The 20,523-nt window shown below is 34.2% G+C and overlaps 3 protein-coding genes across 3 annotated transcripts; all 3 read right to left on the reverse strand.

Annotated features, from left to right (window-relative positions):
• Positions 1 to 8,023: 8,023 nt before the first annotated feature.
• On the reverse strand, positions 8,024 to 9,223 carry LOC18053403 (rac-like GTP-binding protein RAC13). Its single transcript, XM_006449378.2, has 7 exons — positions 9,113 to 9,223; positions 8,936 to 9,023; positions 8,729 to 8,838; positions 8,527 to 8,590; positions 8,359 to 8,423; positions 8,224 to 8,289; positions 8,024 to 8,122 (listed from the first exon to the last, which is right to left on the reverse strand). Exons 1-7 carry the CDS (start codon positions 9,209 to 9,211, stop codon positions 8,024 to 8,026), a joined length of 591 nt encoding a protein of 196 aa, XP_006449441.1. The 5' UTR covers positions 9,212 to 9,223.
• Positions 9,224 to 12,835: 3,612 nt separating this feature from the next.
• Positions 12,836 to 13,867, reverse strand: LOC112101068 (protein FAR-RED IMPAIRED RESPONSE 1-like). Its single transcript, XM_024190983.1, has one exon. It carries the CDS (start codon positions 13,865 to 13,867, stop codon positions 12,836 to 12,838), a length of 1,032 nt encoding a protein of 343 aa, XP_024046751.1.
• Positions 13,868 to 18,165: 4,298 nt separating this feature from the next.
• Positions 18,166 to 19,923, reverse strand: LOC112101069. The gene is made up of 2 exons (XM_024190984.1): positions 19,684 to 19,923; positions 18,166 to 19,608 (listed from the first exon to the last, which is right to left on the reverse strand). The coding sequence occupies exons 1-2, from the start codon at positions 19,921 to 19,923 to the stop codon at positions 18,166 to 18,168; spliced, it is 1,683 nt and encodes a 560-aa protein (XP_024046752.1).
• Positions 19,924 to 20,523: the final 600 nt, after the last annotated feature.

Here is a 20,523-nt window from a genome sequence, read left to right on the forward strand (position 1 = left end):
CAGTAACATTTTTCTCTACGATTAATTGAATCTGCCATATATACTTGCACAATAAGTAATGATTAAAATACGCTTTCTTAAGAAAAGTATGACTGTTATAAAAATTAAAAAAAAGAAAGCTCCACGAAAAGAATAATACAAGTAAATATTAGCGGCGTCACATATTGTGTTACCGTTGCCACAACGATGGTGAATGTGGATCTTAGCTATTTCTATATATTGTTCGACATTTTAAATTTAAAGCTTCTTTTAATTTGTAGAATTTTCTTACTAATTATATGTGCATATATAGATCCAAACTGTATATTTGTGTCCATTGCCTACTTAACGTTTTGAGATGCTTGGGAAAACCTAATTCTTGTTACGATATTGCTCTCCTACTCCCTATGGTTTGAGCTAATTATAAAATTATTTTTATCACATATTTTTCTATTAAAACCCATTTAATTATTTTCTACTTAATTTTTACATGTTGCATGTGGTATTCGTTTGAATTTTAAACTATATTAGACCAAAATATTATTTTATCCTTGAAAAATTAGATTCAATAACTATGAAAGTAACAATATAAATGTGTTAAGTAATTTTATAAAATACATAGATTAACTAAATGATTGACCTAAATCCTAAAGATTAAAGGATAAATCAGCCCAAGTAATTTTTAAAAAAGACACACACATTTTAAAAGGTTACCAAGTGCACCCCTTACTGAGTTACAGTCAACTTTAGTTATCAAATTGGAAGTAATGCGCAAACATCTACGTTGGTTGAGACACAAACACAACAGGAAATCAAGTGAGCAAACGTTTAAACAAGCCCAAATAAGGTGAAGCATGATGCAATTGCTTTACTTAAACTCGGGCAGCTATATCTCATGATTTTTATTCATTCATCACTTGGACTAATTAATTCAATTATCCTTGTTGCATAGATTCCTCGATCGAGCCAGCCTACCTCACTGCATTGCTACCATATATATACTGGAAGCTATGAAAGAATCAAATTGCATGTATATATACATATATATAGCACAGCTTTATCCATTATCAGTACAGTACCTATAAATTAAACTAGGAATCACTCTTGTATTAGCATTTAACAATTTCACCCATGTGATAAATCGTACAAACTAAATGAATGTACAAAGAAAGCTAGGCGTGTGAATATGATAGGATAGCTTATCCACTAAAAACATGGGTTCCATCATTAAAAGTCAAGTTAATAGCAGATCATAGGTTGTGGGGTTGTGGTATGGAGGTTGGTACTTTTTAGTTAGCCGTCCTAAATTCAAATCCTACCGTGACGTTCGCTTTTCTAAATTAGCTCCCACATTTCTCTTTTTCAATTGATATGCTAGATAATTGTTGTATTTTTTAATTTATCTTTTAAAATACACAAACAATTATTAGGGAGAGTAACACTTTAGTCTTTCTTATAATTTGTTTTTACCACTTTAGTCCCTCACAGATCTTTATTACTCAATTTCATCCTGTGTTTAATATTATCACAAAAAGAAACACAACATTAAAGGATAAAATTACTTTTAAACTGATAAATTAGCTGGTTTTGATTCGCAAAGGTTTCTAGAGTATCAATTTATATGTGAAAAGTTCATTTTTATCCTTCTGTATGTTTTTTCTATTGTATTTGAAAGTGCACCCTTTGAAATCATTGCATCTCGGAGATTTGATTACCTTATGTCTGCTGTTTATCGCGATTACAAACTTTTGCTCCAATTTGAGATCCGGAGTCAGGGAAATACAGAAGGATTGTTTGTTTAGTTTTTAGTTTTGGCAGAGGGACCGCTGGGCTGGGGGAAATTAAAATGACACAAGCAAAGCAACAAAGATCAAGGCAATAAAATAAAACAAACAAGTCTTTATCTCTCTCGATCTTCCCCATGCAAATTGAAAAGGAGAGAAAGAAATTAAAGAGCTAAAGAAAGGAAAGGAGTAAATGTTTGGTCTATGTGGTGTCGGTTCCATTCCGACATGCAAACTTCATACTAGACTTGAGTGCGTGACATCTCATCTATCCCTCCATTTTTCAAATCCAGAACTTTATGATCTTCAATGCAGATGGTTTCAGAATGTTGATATTTGATAATGGTGAATACTTATTCAAGCTACAATATAATTAAATTAACACTTATTTTAATTAACAATTGATCTGACACTTTTTCCTTATTTAAATCTTGTACAGCTTTCAAATCTAATTTGTACTGTGAATCACGTATGATTTTTCAAAAAGAAATTCACTAAAAATGATTTGTGTGTGTGTGTGTGTGTGTGTGAAGTAGCGTTTTTTAGTTGTTTAATTAATTGATAAAATCTCTCGAGGTTAATTTGAGTAATAAATTTAGAATATGGAATTATGAATTCTGCTCGCACCAAATTTAATTGTCTTTAATAATAATTAATGTAGGGATTCTTATTTATTAGTTTAAACTCTCATGTGTGTCTACTACATTTTTTTTTTTAATTACATGAGACTCATGCTCATATTACAACTCATGTTATATGAGATTATTTATTGATATATTTATAATCAAACAATTCATGGGATTAAAGCTCATACTTTTATCCTCTTAAATATTTGAAAAATGTCTCTACTCTTCTCTAATTTCGAGAATAAGAAGATTGCCTTCACACAATTATTTTGTGAGGGCAACAGCCCTACCACTCTACCAAAGACGGAGTGTTACTACATATTTGATACTGTTACATGAAACTCAATCTTCAATTTTCATCTAATTTACTTGACTCATCTCTTAAATCACACTTCCCGCAAAGAGTCTCTATTGATGTTTGTCCTTAGTACTAATAAATTTTTACAAATTTTGTTGTAAACGATTATGTTGAATTGCTAAAATTTAAGAAAAATTAATACATGCTTTATATATTCAAATTTAATTAATTTCGAATTCAATATTTGACTTCTGTACGTTCATGACAACAATACAGCTATACATAGAGATTACAGATGCTTACCATAGCCAAAAAGGCCTCACTGTTGCAGCCAAGTCTGACACAAGAAACATGGGACCATAGCCTCTTTATAAGCAAAGCCATTAAATAAAAGCTCGCTTTCGCTTTCTCTTTCCCTGGGGGAGACGGACAGGAAGTGTGCAGGAAGTGCGGAAAACGATCTCATCACAAAGTGAAAGTCTTGTGAGAACTGAAGTGGACTTGTGTTGTGTTGTCTACTTGTGTGTGTTTACTGTGTAGTTTTGGCTGCAAACGTGTGTATTGTACGCTAGTTAATTTATGGTGACCTCAATGAAACCATACCCTCGCCTCAGACTCAGCCTCAGCCTCAGCTTCATCATCATCCACTTAAAGAAAGTCTCTGCAAACTGCAATACTGATGGATCTTCTGTTACTCTGTTGCTTTACGTAAATATTTATTCACTTTTTACTATTTTTCTGTCATTTTTCCTATCTTAACCATCTTTTCTTTTCTGTTCCTACCAATTTGTCTGGAACAAAATTGATTCGTATTTACTCCAGTCACTCTCACATTTCATTTTCCTTCATATATATTTATTATTGCCACATACCAAAAATTTTTGGTCCATCACTCGGATCATCAGTACTACGTTACTTGGGATATTTCAAATATTGTATAATCTCCTTAATCATTATCTTTAACTAATTTTAATTCTCACCATCTTCAGCTCCAATAATTTCACAAACCATATAAAGTACGCAGATATAAATTTCTATGCCCCTCACATCTATCGGAAACTTACTAGCTGACACCCCAACAAATATGTGGTTAAACTATTATAGGCTGATATTCATAAATTGATGCTTAATAATATTCAGAATCAAAACCACCATTTTCATTCATTTTAATTTTTTTTATCTTTGTTAAGTCCATTATTTATATAGTTGGCATCTTATGGCAAGTTTAGTTAAATTAGAATTTTATTTATTAAATATTTTATAATAAGGTTTAATTCCCTAATTTAGTGTAATTCTAATTTATTATGAATATTTATTTCCTCATTTAATAAGATGTCTAATTTAGTAAGTCAATTAATAACGGGATTCTATAATAAGCGCGTAAGATTTATTTAGAACAAGAAGTTGGTTTAAGATTTATTTAGAACAAGAAGTTGGTTCAAACATGAAGTTTATTAAATGCCCTAAATACTTCTTAGGAGACAAGTAAGACAAAAATATCATATTTATTTTTATTCAGATTCATAGGAATTATAATATAAGAGAAACTTTTATTTAGAAAGAATCCAAGTCTTCTAAAACTTGTGATTTTTGTGAAACCCTAATGTCTATATAAAAATAATTATTTCTCAATTGAACCAGTACAATACATAGCATAAAGTAGAGAATCAGCCTCTTCTGTAGAGAATCTGAATTTGGCACATAATGTTGTATTGATTGATTTTCTTATTTTCTTTATTCAAAGTCTCTAAACGAAACTATTTCTTTTCATTTCTATGGAGAGTCTATGTGGATCTTAGATCACTAGACATTGAATAATTGTTATTGATTACTTTACGAAGTGTCTTAAGGATCATGGATCAAGAGGGTTAACAGTTATTCAAGGGAAGCAGATTCAGTCTAAGGTTGAATAAGCTGTATAGTGATAAATTGTAAGTGAGAGTTTTAAGTTTGGTAAATCCATATGTTGTATCTCAACTTAGTAAATTATTTTTCACTTGGGCATGCTCTCATGGGTGTAGGATTGATTAATTTGAACCACATACAAATCTCTATGTCATTTAATTTATGCAATTTATTGTGTTTTGGAAAATTATTTTTTTTTTTTTTTGCAAATGAACATTATCATGAATAGTGTTGTAAACAGTAATTGTGAACAATACTATAAACAGTGCTATGAACAATATTTTCAAAAAAATTAATATAGCTTATATATTTCGTGCTCAATATAATCAGGTTAATTATACAAAAAAATTTCTCAAGTTTCTCTATGTTAAGGAATTTAATTAATTAAGTTGATTAATTAATTAGTTCTGAAATTACCTACATCTATTTGTAATAAATATAAATTCCTTTCAAAATTTTATTTTATCTTTGAAATTTAATTTTATATATCTACCTCGTGACTATTTGACATCAGGATCATTCCTTAAAAAAAATGTTGATATATATAGTCGTTTTATGTTTTATGTGAATAGATTAAGAGTATGACATCCATCATTGGAGATATATGATGGCTTCTCCACTCTTGCTAGAAAGCCAAAAGCCTTGCGAAAGTGCTTCCCCCCCTAACCTTTTGCTTTTAAGTAGTGCGAGTTGCACATGATTTCAATAAATGTTGTAATTAACGAAGGAAACTTGAAATGGGTATGTGTGTATGGCATAGCTAGAAATGCGCTAAACAGCAGTCACTAAATGCAAACGTGCTTGTAGTAAATACACAACATGCTAAGATTAAATGCTTTAATTTAGGCTCATGCAACTATAATATTATATTGCAATATTGTTGAAATTTTGAAGACCAAAACGTATTTCCACTTTATATCTTTTATTTGGCACTGAAAATCGAGAGAAAAAGTTTGTAAGAGTGACAGGGCTTTAGCATTTGAATGTTGTTTGGTTTTTTATTTTATGGGGAAACATATAGTTCCCATTGTTTTTTACATAATCACAGCCATCGTCATGGCCCAAAATTTTTTTAAAAAAAAATCATATTAGTAGGAGATATCTTCACAAATTAAATATAAGAAATTCATTATTAAACTATGGATTAACTTAGTCCGCGAATCATGGATACATCCTCATAGGAAATTGTGGAGTACAATAAGCTGAAAAAGTGTTAAAACTCCTTTAATATCAGTTGCATTACTAATTAACTATATGTTAAATGATTTTATGAAATATTTTAAAAGAAAACAAAATCATAGCTCGAGAGACTACATAAATATGGTATCGGGAAGTAGAAAGCTGGGAATGTCAAATATGCTTACTAGTTACTGTATATAAAGAGAGCTTAGGATCTATAGATTAATTGGGAATGTCAAGCCTATTAAAAAAACGTTTGGACCTTAAACATTATTATTATCAGATTAATATACATTTACATATGTTGGTGGTAAACTTTGTCCTGATAAATAAAGGGTGACACATTTACAATGAAGAGTTTTGGTTAAAAAATTCTTAATAAGCTTAAAAAGAGAGTTCAAAGGTTACTGGAATTATTAAAGAAATGAGGTGAGAGAATGTGTGAGCCACCTTAATATTTGAAAAAGTCTAAGGATGTCTTTTATTCGGTTCCTAAGCTTGGCCAAATGTCATATGAGGACCACAGCAACACTGATAGGGCTTTCACAAATATTTGGTCATGTCAGTAGGAAGACCGAAGATCCCCTATTAAGCCAGTTCAACTCCACTAAAAGGACCTTATACATAGTCATTGCAAAGGGCTTTATAGGGAGGCCACCTCCAACATACCCATGTACAGTGTAAGACAACTCCAAAGGAATAGTCATATGAGAGAGTGTCACATGTCAAAACCCACTTAGGAAGAACTTGAGATATTTGAATTTCACCCTAAATCTACTAAAAAGCTCCTCAACTAACCGTGATTCACCATGTATTCAAAAGGATCAAAGACTCTTTCACAGGGACTTCACTATATAAATTAAGTTCATCTCATCACAAAGGATGTCTCTCTTCATTTTTTTCAACTCTTCTTCACTCTTAGTTGTGGTTTCTGTAAAACCCAACTTCCTCTCTACCATTTACTAACCACCAGAGTGTCGTACGTGGTCGACCACCGCTAGTGATGCCTCCAACGGTCAAGTTCCACGCGGGTACTCTCTCCTCTCCCTCCCCACCAAGTCCTTTCCAGAAACTTTGAGAGATGATGCCCAACAACAGGTTTTTAAATGTATTGGACAAGATAATGACTTTACTAGAATTTTACCGAAGTCAATTTAGAATCTAAATTGTGCGCATGCCCCGGCAAGGGGAACAGATGCTAGAAATTTTTGTCCCAGCACCACAAGTACGAACAAATTGTGAATATTATTGTTTTAAGTTAGTGTTCCTTGAAAATCAATGATTGAAGGGGACAAGCTCATTTCATTCAGATTGTATCCTTTTGTATACATTCATAATCGAACATATATAAGAAAAGAAAAGACATGTCAAGCCTGTCAATTTGAGAATTGACGTTAGAAATTCATTAACTATTCAACTTAATTGCAATATTTCAGGTGCCATACTGCCACTGGGAATAATTTGATACGGTCAAAATCGTTTATCAAATAACTTTAATGAAGTGTCTTCATAGTTAGACTTTCTGTATATTAGTTGTTTCCGGATCCACTGCTGTTATTCTTTTTAAATACCTGAGCAAAAGTATTGATATGATATAAAATTTTATTAATTCTCCAAAACTGCTCGAGGAATTGTCACCCGTGTGCACGCTTGACTTTAATAAAGCAAGCAACGTCTTGAACAAAGAAAACGAAAAGAAATTGAAGATAAATAGGCAGTTTTAACGGCCTCAATTAAGATCTATGACTTCCCTTAATTTAGTTTTGATGACTGAAAAATGCTGCATTGGTTAGAGGGGAAAAAAAAAAGAAAAAAGGAGAAACCCCATGCACTCGACCGCTCAGCCGCAGCGGGTATCTTGCATGGGTCAAAACTCAAATATTTATGAGCTTTGGAAACAATGGAATTTTAAATTAATTATAATTAGGTAGAAAGTTGAAGCGTATGAAACAAGTTGGGCGGGTTTAACAATTGATCCAGCCCGTTAAACAGAGAAGCCCGTTTTTATCTGCTTCGCAATGCGGCAAAAAAGAATTGGTATGCTTTGTTACAGATCTTCTTTACGAGCTTTAACTCTTTTCTAACACACAGGAATAGGACAAAAATTTACTGCCACTACTAAAATTCATTTCGCAGCATGCCAACCAAATTGAGAGACATCGATCTGAAGTAGAATTTATGACTTGTGAATAAAATAACGATTACAAAATTCAAGGCAAATGAAATCATTAATACTAGTATATATATTATTTTTAGAGGAATGAACACGTTCTTTGCTTGCGTTGCTTTTTCTTTGGTTTCGGTGGCCGCAAAGCGACCTTTATTGCAGCATCAAACACAGTCTTAATATTCTGAAAAATAATAATAAAACAAAAATCAAAATCAGCCTAAGCACTTGAAGGAGTTAAGAGATCAATGCAAATGCTCTGAATGAATGAATGTATTTTGGTACCTCTTGAGTTTTTGCGCTGCATTCTAAGTAAGTGACAGCACCAATCATTTTCTTCAATTCTTCTCCCTGCTCAACATTCTCGCATTTAACGCAGACAATAGCATATTAATTAGAATTGTAATTTGTTACCCATACCTGAGATGTTGTTATTGGCGTTGCTCCAGGATGACCACTCGAGAACTGCTTGTCTTCTCTTAAATCTACACTTCAACATGAACCGTGGCATATATGGTGATGGTCAAATTAGAGAAGGCTAAGACTCAAGATTATTGTGATGCTTAACTTAATGATTTATCGGCTTACCTAGTTTGGTGCCCACAAGCACGATTGGCACGTTGGGAGCGTAATGCCTTAGCTCAGGGATCCACTGTTACCCAGTAAATTATGTTCAAGTTTATATAGCAGCTGGATGATAATAATTTTGAAGAAAATATGTGATGCAACGCAACGCGCAAGAACTAATTATTTACATTGAAACAAAAAACGAGCAAGAGAGATGAAAAACCTTTTTGTAGACGTTCTCATAACTGGCCTTGCTGATTAGAGAAAAGGCCAACAGAAATACATCAGCTCCTCTGTAACTTAGAGGCCTCAGCCTGTTGTAATCTTCTTGCCCTGTATGTGATTCACGATCGGATTATGTTAATCAACTATCTTGATCTGAATCACCCTATTTATACTAAAGAAGTTATAAAAGCTTTGAGCTTATTACCTGCAGTGTCCCATAGTCCAAGATTCACTGTACTACCATCCACCACAACATTGGCACTGAAGTTGTCAAAAACTGTTGGAACATAGTCCTGCACAGAAAGCAAAATCAATTTCGTAATTTTGAAAACTGATAGCTATGATAACTTCAGTAACGTCAATTTTATAGAAAGAAGCGTACCGTTGGAAAGGTGTTGCTCGTGTAGGAAATGAGCATACATGTCTTCCCTACAGCCCCGTCCCCCACGGTCACGCACTTGATAAATCTTGCTGTGCTCATATTTCAAGTCCTTAATTTCTCAGAATATTAAGACGAGAATGGAGAAGAATGTTGAGGATTGGAAAGTATGGAAAGAGTTATTTAACAACTTGGTACAAAAGCCTATCACCCACTTGAGCTAGCTATAGTTACGACTCTATTAAATTTGGAATGATTGCTCTCTGTCTTTTCTTTTCTTTAAGTGCAAGGACAGGGCAAGAAATGGGAAACAAAAGTTGGTTTGGTGCTGGCGTTAGTTGGTTTGTTTTAGTGTTGGAGAAGGAAGGGAAAGATTAATGATGATAAAATATAAAGAAAAGATTTCTTGATTAACAAATACACTAGTATGATCAATAAATTATGAACAAACTAAAGTAAATATAAACAAAGTCATAAGGTTGAAAAATGAAAACTATAAATATTGTATGGGTGTTAAGCACTGTTAATGTTGGTTGGCATTGTGCTTATCCAGGCTGATGTCATGTTATAATTATCTTTAATTTGTAACAATTCAAAATGTCAAAATTGAAAAGTGACGGGCCAAATTCTATAAACATTTTCTCTTAAGGGCTAAATTATTTAACAAATACGGATGGAGCTATTTATACTTTAAAAAATGTTCTAAATACTCTAATTTTAATAAAAATTTATTTTAAAATATTCACATATAAATTACTATTAAGGATAATTTATTATAAGTCAATGTTATGTAATTACTTTAAACACTTATATAGCACTCTTGTTATTCAATGTATATAGTTTTCGAGCTTTAGACCTTAAAACTTTTATTTCCAACATCTTCATCAATACTTAGATGAATAATGTTGAAATCAATATATTAATTTTTATTTTCCATAAATAAAATAATTTTTACACTCATTATTTTTTAGTTTTCAAAACTAAAGCAAACAAAAGTACTGTAAAGTGTTCCTTTTTTTTTGGATTTTTGCTTTTGTCCTTCTCTTTTCTTCTTCTTTATCTTCTTATTCTCCTTCTTTTCTTTTTTAGTATTTATCATATATTTCTTATTATTATTTTCTCATTACAAGTTATTTTGGGTGTAAAATCTAATATTGAACATAAATAAACAAAAAAATTAATAAGTAAATTGTCGTTTAATAATTTGTTTACAACTTGACTTAATTATATTATTGTAAAAATTTGTTAATCTCTTGAAATTTGGTATGTTGAATAGCTTTATTGGTGTTTTAAGTAAATAAAGTCAGTTAATTTAAATAGTTTTAGTAAGGAGAACTTAATTTTTTTAAAAATTAATATATGAGTGTACAAAATAATAGAGTGTTCAAATTAATTTTTAGAGTGCAAATAGCCCCACACAACAAATATTTATACAAACCCTTTGTGCCATGTGAATACAAAATTGAAGAGATATGAATTTGAATGGAATATCTTTAAAACATATTTTACGTATTTATCCATGTAATTTGATTGGCCGGAAAGAAAAGGTTTTAATTAATTAAGTAAAACAAAGTTTTTTTCCTTTTTAAAACATAAATGAATTTTATATGGCTTTAGAAAAAGCTAACTTTTCTAATTTAGGTACCGTTTATCTATTTTGTTTGAAATTTGAATGTGTATGAGGGCCAATTTAGAAATGTTATAAATTTTAAAATAATTATTGTTTACTGTGCTGTTGAAATAATCAACTATAAAGCGAATTAGTTAAACGTTTGGTAAAATTTATTTTTAAAAGTGCCGTGAATTTTAAAAGCAATTGTATGTGTTTGATAAATATTATTGTTAAACTACTATAAGAATGTAAATGACTAAACTAGACATAATGTTGAATAAGATTTACTTACACGTTTATAAACATATATACATAATATTTTTATTATGTATATATAATAATTGATGACTAAAATAAATATTTTATATCATTAACTTTGTTTTTTATTTTATTATCTCAATATAATTGATAATGATAATTTTATTTGCTAAGTAATAAGGATCATTTTGAATTTTTATAATATTCATGAAGGTATATAGAACTCTATTAAGTATAAAAATGATTCTCAAAATCAGATTTTGAAAAGTTACTCCTTCCTTCTTTCTCAAAATTTACTGGAAAATGGGGTAATTTTGTTAAAAGTAATTTCTGAAAATTTTGCCTAACACTAAAATTAGCTTTTAGCTTCTCAAAATCACTTTTGATCAGCCCAAAAGCAATCTCAAACAAGCATTAAATGTTTTTGAAGTCTGAATAGGTCTAAATAATATATATATATATATTAAAATTTGAATTTAAGAACATCTTATTTGTTTTTATAAATAAAAAATATTTTAAATATAGTTATTTTGACATTTATATTCTTGACAGATGAAACTACAAAAGAATCAAGTTTTATAATTTAGGAAATTAATATATTTAATAGCGATATGTTTGGGATATAATATTTTCTTCAATCTAGTCCTTTTCTCATTCAAATAAAAGTCATAAAAGTTTATTTATTTTTAAATGTAAATGTCTAAAAATTAAACATAGGTTATAGCAATATTTCTATTGTCCGAATATTAGTCATCCTCCGCATGTTGAATATAAGCGGTTGGATCAAATTGAGTCAATCCAACGCTCTTAAAACCTTTGCGTGCTAAACTAGTAAAGTTCAACAAATATTATATTGATTTATTGCCGTAAAAGAACCCTTGTTATATAACTAGTTGTCTATTAAATTGTGTTACTGTAAAATCCAGTAAAATATAAATTTATTTAAATAACTTATCCCATGTGAAGTCTTGTCAAGTCAATACACTAATTATCATGAATGTAATCAAGCGCTTTTTCTTTTATTGTTGTTTCATGATTTTTTTAAAATTATATATTTTATTTCTATTTCATTGCTCAATTCTTATAAATATTCTACATCTTTCTAATTAAACCGCATTAATTTTCTCAATTAATTTACAATCCTCTTTTCAAAAAAAAAATTACTGTTCACTGGCAACTAACTCATTGAATGACATTCAACTATAAAATTAAAAAAGTTAATAAAAGACAAATAGGAATATAAGGTAAATTAATTGAAGAATATTTAACACTCATTAAGTCCTGTAAAATTTAATTACAGGAGAAAAAAATTCTAATTTGCCCAAACATTTTAGCTAAGCCCATGGTCAGAATAATAACTATGATTTCTCAAATGAATCCAAAGTAACCCAGATCTTGACCGTCATTCATCTGTAGTCAACCACACATGCATGAACAAATAATTAATTAGATTCTTACTTCATATTCACAAATGTCAATACAACAAAATATATTTATATCTATGTCAAAGACCATGTACCTGTAGAGGAGGAGCTTTCATCAAAACTATTTGCATCATCCAATAAAGAAGACCTATGTGAAGTAAAAATAGAGTAAAAAAATTATATAAAAAAATGTTGTATAATAATTATATGTTAAGTTAAACATGCTTACCGATTTTTGAGCATTGGACAATTTCTTTTATCATGTGATTGTCCAATTTTTCCACATCCATGACAACGCCTGTTTTTATCCTTAGCTCGTGCCTTCTCTTTTCTTTTTTTCAGCCTTTTTCCACACCCTTTTGCCCTAACTACAAGTGGATCATTCAATACATGTTGGTCAGTACACTTGTTTTTCTCCATAGCTTTTGGATCCTAACTTACAACTGACTTAATCTTCCGAAGTGAATTTTCGAAATCATCCATCAGTATCTTACTTGCCTCCTCACTAATGACAGCCTTATCAATAACATTTGAAGCAAGTTGAAATAATGCAGTACGTCTCATGAGAATTGAATTCTGGGAACAATCTTCTATTTCTAAACCACCATCACCAATGACTTTATCACATCTTGCAGATTTTGTCCATCTCTTCAGTATGTATTGATCTGGCAAATATTTAAATTGCTTTCTATGAAAATAAGCTAAAATATGTTTACATGGAATTCCTTTACTCTCAAACTTCTTACAAATACATGAAGCAAAATCCAAAGTTTTGTCAAACAAAACTTCATGCACATCATCATCTTCATTCTGGTTCACAACTTTGTACACACAATGATGAGCATCTTCTTTTACAAGTTCGATTTTATGTTGCAAACTATCCCACAATTCATCTTGAAATTTATAAAAAATTTCACGTGTGTAAAGACTAACCATTTGCTTCTCCATCTTCAGAGGCAATTTCAAAGTAGGTTTTTCATTGACGTCTGCATGATTAGCATTTAACTCTTTATGTCTTTGGTGATTAAGTGCTCTATTAAATCGTATCATAAAATCCAATAATGAATTTTTTTTAGACACGTACCTCTTGAAGAAAGAATGACAGCTCTCTGCTCGTTGACTGCTGGACATTCCAGCAGAAAAGACATGATTCACATATGCAGGCACCCATTTTGAACGAATTTCAAAAACTGATTTTAGCCATGCATTATCACGTAGCTTGCCTTTTTCTATAATCTCCAGCCAATTTCTATCAAAATCATCCCTACTCAATGACTTCCAAATGCATTTTTGAAAATCAGGATAACAATCCTTATGCTTGATTGCATGAACCTTATCAGAAAATTTATTTAGTATGTGCCAGATACAATACCTATGAAATGTATTTGGAAGAGTTTCAGAAATGGCTTTCGTTATAGCTGGATCTTGATCAGTAATAATCATTTTTGGTTGATCACCAGGCATAGCTTTTTTAAATTGCTCAAACAACCAAACAAAAGACTCAGTAGTTTCATCGCTTAAGAATGAGCAAGCAAAGACAGTTGTCTGGCCATGGTTATTAACCCCGATAAATGGTGCAAAAATCATACCATATTTATTTTTTTATTTATTAATAAAGGGCTCTGAAAAAGAGCTAAGGCAACACTAAACGGGAGTGTGCAACCCCAGAAACATCATTGTTTAAAATGTTAAGCAAATTCAAAGGAGGGGACTGAAAATAATGCAGACCCACAGGAAAAGCTAAACTATAGGTAGCAAGAAAGTCAGCTGCTGCATTTGCTTCCCAATAAATATGATTCATTTGAATCAACCAATCTCGTCCGATTAGCTCTTGGATGGCTGTGATTAGAGAAAGATGCTCATTGATGGTGGGGTTTGAATTAGAGACTAGCTGCAAGATGCACCTGCTGTCCACTTCCACTATCACCCTACGATAACCATGGAGCCAAGCTATGGATAACCCATGAAATAAACCCCACAACTCAGCAGATGTTACTGAGCAAAAGCCTAAGTTAGCACAATATCCGATCTGCCAAACTCCTTTGTAATCACGAATGAGTCCGCCAGCTCCTGCATGGTCTGAAGGCTTCTTGGCACCGTCAGTGTTCAACTTAACCCAAGGCCAAGTAGGAGCACCCCAGCGAATCCATTTTTCGACACGGCTCTTGTTAGTGGCAGTAAGGGAGGAATTACATCGTTGAATTTCAGCAGCCCTTACTTTTATATCTAATGCTATAGCACTACTCTCCCAGTGATCTTTGGTGAAAATAAATCGATTTCTCCAAAACCAGAGCCGTCAAATAGCAACGCCAAAGATGACTCGACAAAGTTTAGTACCTAATGAAGTGCTCTGGAATTGCAAGTTCGCAGACATCCAGTCTGCAAGATTAGACTCGAAAAAATGTTGATGATTGTTCCCTCGAAGAAGACATAGCCAAACAGCTTTCGAATAGGGACAGTCACGGAGCACATGAATTGTATTCTCTAAACCAGCCCCACACCTTTCACAAGATGGTTCAATGTTCAAGCGTCGTGTTGCTAGTTCTGCCCGAGTCTTTAATCTATTGTGCAACACCAGCCAAATAAAAATCTTGATACTTTGCGGGCCCTTCCATGACCAAGCTATCTTCCAGTAAGAGTCCCTTTCCTGCCCACGAGATTGATCTAACAAATCATATGCTGATTTCACCGTAAAGTCTCCTTGAGGTGATGCTGCCCAATAAACTTGATCCACACCATTGCAAGCTGACGGGGGGTGGATTGAAGTAATTATCATTACTGCCTGATGGGGTAAGATGTGACTAAACTTTGGCCAATTCCAGGACCCATTTGTGGAAACAAAGTCTGCAACATACAAATCAGAAAGGTCAGGAGGTATCAGATGAATGGCTAAGTCCGCAAGAGTAAGAGGTGTTGTTGCCCAACAGTCCCACCAAAATTTGACTTTCCACTCATTACCAACAATCCAGCGAATCCCGCGCTTAGCATAATCCCAAACTCGACCAACTGATTTCCATAAATGGGAGCCGTAACGAGTAGGTAGAGTATGAGGGATTTCCATATTTTGTGGATAGCACCTGGACACACAGTTTGTTAGGCTCAGTGATTAAATGCCAAGCAACCTTCAAAAGCAGCGCTTCATTCATGATATCCAACCTTTTGAACCCGAGACCGCCTGCCATTTTTGGTTGGCAAATGTTATGCCAACTAACTAGGCTCATTTTTCGTAATTCATCATTTCCACTCCACAAAAATCGTCTACAAATTTGATCAAGTTTAGTCTTAATACTACCCGGTAAATTGGTAGTCTGCATAGCATAAATAGGGACTGCTTGAAGGACAGATTGTGTAAGAGTGATACGCCCTGCAAGAGAAAGCTGAGAGGCTGCCCAACCCGAAAGCTTTTGGTCCGTCTTATCTAAAATCCCTTGATATGTTTGCTGCGAGACACGACTGTGCAACAAAGGCATGCCCAAATACTTACCCAAGTCCTTCGTTACTGTATACCCCAAATCTCGCCCTATTCTCGTGGCAACAGCATCTGGGACATTTTTAAAGAAATAAACATGTGTCTTAGATTGATTAACCTTTATGCCCGAGCTCAAGCAAAAATCTCCTAAGACTGAATTAATGCACTGTGCTTGCCCACTGGTAGCTTCGGCAAATAGGAGAAGATCATCCGCGAAAAAAAGATGGCTTAAGGGGGTACCTAGCCTAGATAAGCGGATAGGCTTCCAATGGTCTTGATGAATTGATTGATAAATCCCATGACTCAATCTTTCAACACAGAGAACAAAAATATAGGGTGACAAAGGATCACTTTGTCTTACACCTCTATTGGGAGAGAAATCATCCGTTAATTCACCATGCCATAAGATATTCATACTAGTAGAAGTAATGCACTCCATTATTAATTGAATAAGACCAATAGGCAGGGCTAACTCCGTTAAGGTTTCATAAATGAAATTCCAGCTCAATCTATCATAAGCTTTTTCCAAGTCAACCTTGATAGCCATGAACCCTTTTTTGCCCATTTTGCGTCGCATGGAATGGATCACTTCCTAAGCAATTATAATGTTTTCCGTGATGTGACGGCCGGGGACAAAACTTGTCTGATGAGGGCCAATTAGGTCAGGGAGAATGGCTTGCAATCTGTTGACGATAATCTTAGTCACTGTTTTGTAGAATACGGTGCAAAGGCTGATAGGGCGATACATCTTAAAAGAAGTGGGATGCTCGGACTTTGGGATGAGAACAAGAAGGGCTTTATTAATTTCACTAGGGACATTGTGGGATTTGAAAATATCCTTTATGCCGGAACAGAAAGAATCACCAACTATTTGCCACTGAGTTTGATAAAATCCAGCAGGGAAACCATCAATTCCAGGTGCCTTGAAAGGTCTTATCTGAAATAGCGCCTGGCGAATTTCCTCGTTGTCAATTGAGCTATCAAGAATTGACATCATATTTTGATCAATGCTAGGAAAATACCCTTGCACAGTATACGGGCGATGGGGTTCTTGATCGGACTTGTATAAAGTGGAGAAGAAAGACACAACATGGGACTTAATGTCATTAGTGTCGTAGAGCCAAATATCTCTACCATTCTTAATAGCATTGATTCGATTTCTAGCCCTCTGTGTAATAGTTTTCTGATGAAAGAAAGAGGTATTCCGATCTCCATAACTAATCCAATCTCTGCGGGATTTCTGAAACCACAATAATTCCTCTTGAGATAAAATTTCTTCCAACTTCTGTCTTAGCTTCGCTTCAAGGCGATACAAACTGCGAGTGGGTTTATTCTCTAAGGCCTTTTGAACTCCTCCAATACGAGCTAGCAGCTGCTTTTTTCGTTTAAATATGTTGCCAAAAATCTCTCTATTCCAATTAACCACCTTACTTGTAAAAGTAGAAGCTGCTTACGAGTAAGGAAGATGCTTGTGCCAACTTTCCCGCATAAAGTCACCAAATCGATGATCAGTCATCCAAGCCGCTAAGAAGCGAAAGGGTTTAGCACTCTCCAGACAGCCAGACTGGCGTTCAAAACGGACCAAAATCGGCCTGTGGTCAGATTCAACTCGTGGTAAATGAGTAACCGAATAGTTATCAAATTTTAGTATACATTCCTGATTGCTCATAGCACGGTCCAGTCTCTTCGAAAGGTTCCCACGAGTCCATGTGTATCTAGGTCCACTGAACTGCAAGTCAACAATATTATTAGCATGAAACCATGAATTAAAGTTGGGACAAATACCAGTGCTTAGCGCCGAGCCCCCACGTTTCTCCGCAGCATATAAGATTGAATTGAAATCACCCCCCATAATCCAAGGATCATGCATCGACTCCGCAATTTTGCTCAAATGATACCACAGAGCATGACGTCCAGCTGATTTTGGGCTCGCATAGACTGCAATGACCCAAGATTGGATGACATTTTGGACGCTGATTTTTAGGTGGATAAACTGAGAATGATTGAAAGCGATTTCGATGTCGAAAAAATTCCTCCACAATAACCAAATACCCTCGGAAAAACCAGTAGCCTCCACACGATGAGAGCGATCAAAGCCACTTTTTCTGATGAAGTCATCTGCTTTCTTACCGCTGATTCTTGGCTCGAGGATTACAACAATTGTAGGGTTATAGCTTTTAATTAATGTAGCAAAAATTCTTCGAAAAGATGGGGATCCCGCCCCTTGAACATTCCAGAATAATACTGATATCGTCATAAACCGCATATAAAAGGGAAGGTGAGCATGAGAGGGTTACGCACAAAGCTCCAGCTCTGTTTCGCCATACACTTTCGGGGTTTCATTGACAAAGGAATTGTCATCATCAGACATGGTGGCATTCGCATTAGTACCGAATGTAAACTGCGGATCACCAGCATAGTCCTCCATTGCTTTTCTATCCCCTTCATCCTTGGCTTCGGAAGGCTCATTTGATTGTGTTGAGTGAGGTTGCTGATCAGAGGTGGCTGATGTTGGTTTTCTTGGGAAGCCTGGTGGGATGCCTACGGTTTTATTAGTTTTTCTAGAAAATGTTATAGCAGTATGATTTTGAGGATCTAGTGTTGTGAAGGTAAGAGTAGAGTTAAGTTCTCGGGGGAGGCTAGGTAGAATGCTTGAAGGATTCGGGATGGGGACATTTGAAATGGATGGTAGGTTTCTTGTGTTGGTGGGACGTATGTTTGCATGCATGGAGGTGGAAGCTGTGGTAGACTTTTGTTTCAATACTGAGTGTTGTGATTTGGCCACTTGTTTTCCTTTGAAGAGTTGGTTCTGAGGTTTAAGAGTGCTAGGATTTTTCAGGGGCAAGTTCTTCCGATTGTGGAAGTGATCGGTAATGGATTTAGGTTGTTGTTGTAAGGGTTCAAGGTTGGGGGTAGTTACAGCAATCTCCATCGTATTATTTGTGTTCAAATCCTCGGCTAAGGCATCAAACCGAGTTATAACTGGTATATTACTTCGCTGATTCCTCTCTGCAGCAGTGGTATTCTCCTTTTCCACTACGAACTTGGGCTTTCCTTTTCGTGCCACAATCATCCATGGTCCAAACTTCTCACTTTTTTCAGTATTCATGTCGACAGCACTATCTTTTTCCCCTGCCGTATTAGTTGGTATAATGTTCTCAGAATAACCATTATTGGCCTCATTCATTTTTTGCTTGCTTTGACAAACGATACTATTATGCCCATACTTTCCGCATTGATAACATATGATTGGCAACCCTTCGTACTCAACCTTCTGTATCTTCCCGTCTATGTTAAAACGAGACAACAAAGGCTGAGAAAGAGAGATGCGGACCGCAATCCTTGCAAACTTTCCCCTCTCCCGCAATGCAGTATGGTAGTCGATCTTGATAACGTTCCCCACAAGTTGCCCAATCTTCCGCAAAATCCTCTTATCATATAAGTGAAAAGCCATGCCGGGTAACCTAATCCAAACAATGGCAGAGTCAAGATCAGTAGTGGTGCTGTCAAACTGAGGTGTCCACGACTGCACTGTTAAATAATGCCCAAAGATAACCCATGGCCCCTCGGTTAATGCATATACAGCATCCTCTGGTGATTTAAGGCGAATTAGAAAGTAGTTGTTTTCAAAATCAATCACCGAAAAATCATGAATCTGATGCCACATAACCTTCAACCTATTACACAAAACTTTATATCCAATGTTTCTCCCCAGTAGCTTTACCACTACAGAGTTCTGCCAAGGTTTAATCAATTTATCTTGGATTCATTTTGAGAATTTGATAGTGGGCATGGTGCCATCATCTCCTACAGTGACATCTCCAAGTTCCATGTCCCATTCTTCTTCCATCTCAGTATCTTCAGAGTTTCTGTATTGTTCTGGGTGCACAAGCGCATCTTTGAAGGAGATGGGGCTTGGACTATCTGCGTCTACTTCATGGCTACGAAATCTAGCCTTTTTGGTGGAACGATCTTCAGCTAACGGCGGTGGAATTGTTTTCAGTAAACTAGGGTTTTCGTAGGGTTTCAGGGTTTCAGAGCTCTCCGACATTCTCGTTTTTTCAAAAGTAATACTTTTTTAATTTTGTTATATATCATACCATATTTATTGGTATTATAAGTAGTATCAAAAACCACCACGTCACCAAAAGAATTATAACCCCTTCTAGATGTTGCATCAGCCCAAAAACAATGGGTAATTCTATTTTCATTATCGGACTCAATTGTATAAGTAAATGCTGAATTTTTCTCTTTTTCCAACTCAAAATGCTCTAACAACATATCTGCATCATGTCCTTTCACTTTATTCTTGGATTTCGTTTCATCGTTATATAAATCTTTCCCAAGACATCCAATATTTTGCATACCTCCAGCTTGCAACTCAAGGACACTAATTTGTTGATGTATTGGTATATTAGCTGCTGCTAATTGATGAGTCAATGATCTTTTTGCTTCTGACACATTACGATAAGATCTTAAAAGGTGTACTCTTCGGGGTGTTGTTAATGGATGGTTATGATCCTCTTCAAATACGCTAACTACATAAGTTCCCGATTTAGACTTAACCACTGCTAGTTTTGCCTTACAACCCTCTCTCACTTTACTGTGTCATCATTTTTTTTCAACTAGTTCTTTAGTGGTTGCCCCTTCT

This window comes from Citrus clementina, unplaced genomic scaffold (genome assembly GCF_000493195.1).
Source record: "Citrus clementina cultivar Clemenules unplaced genomic scaffold, Citrus_clementina_v1.0 scaffold_2, whole genome shotgun sequence".
NCBI lineage: Eukaryota > Viridiplantae > Streptophyta > Magnoliopsida > Sapindales > Rutaceae > Citrus > Citrus x clementina.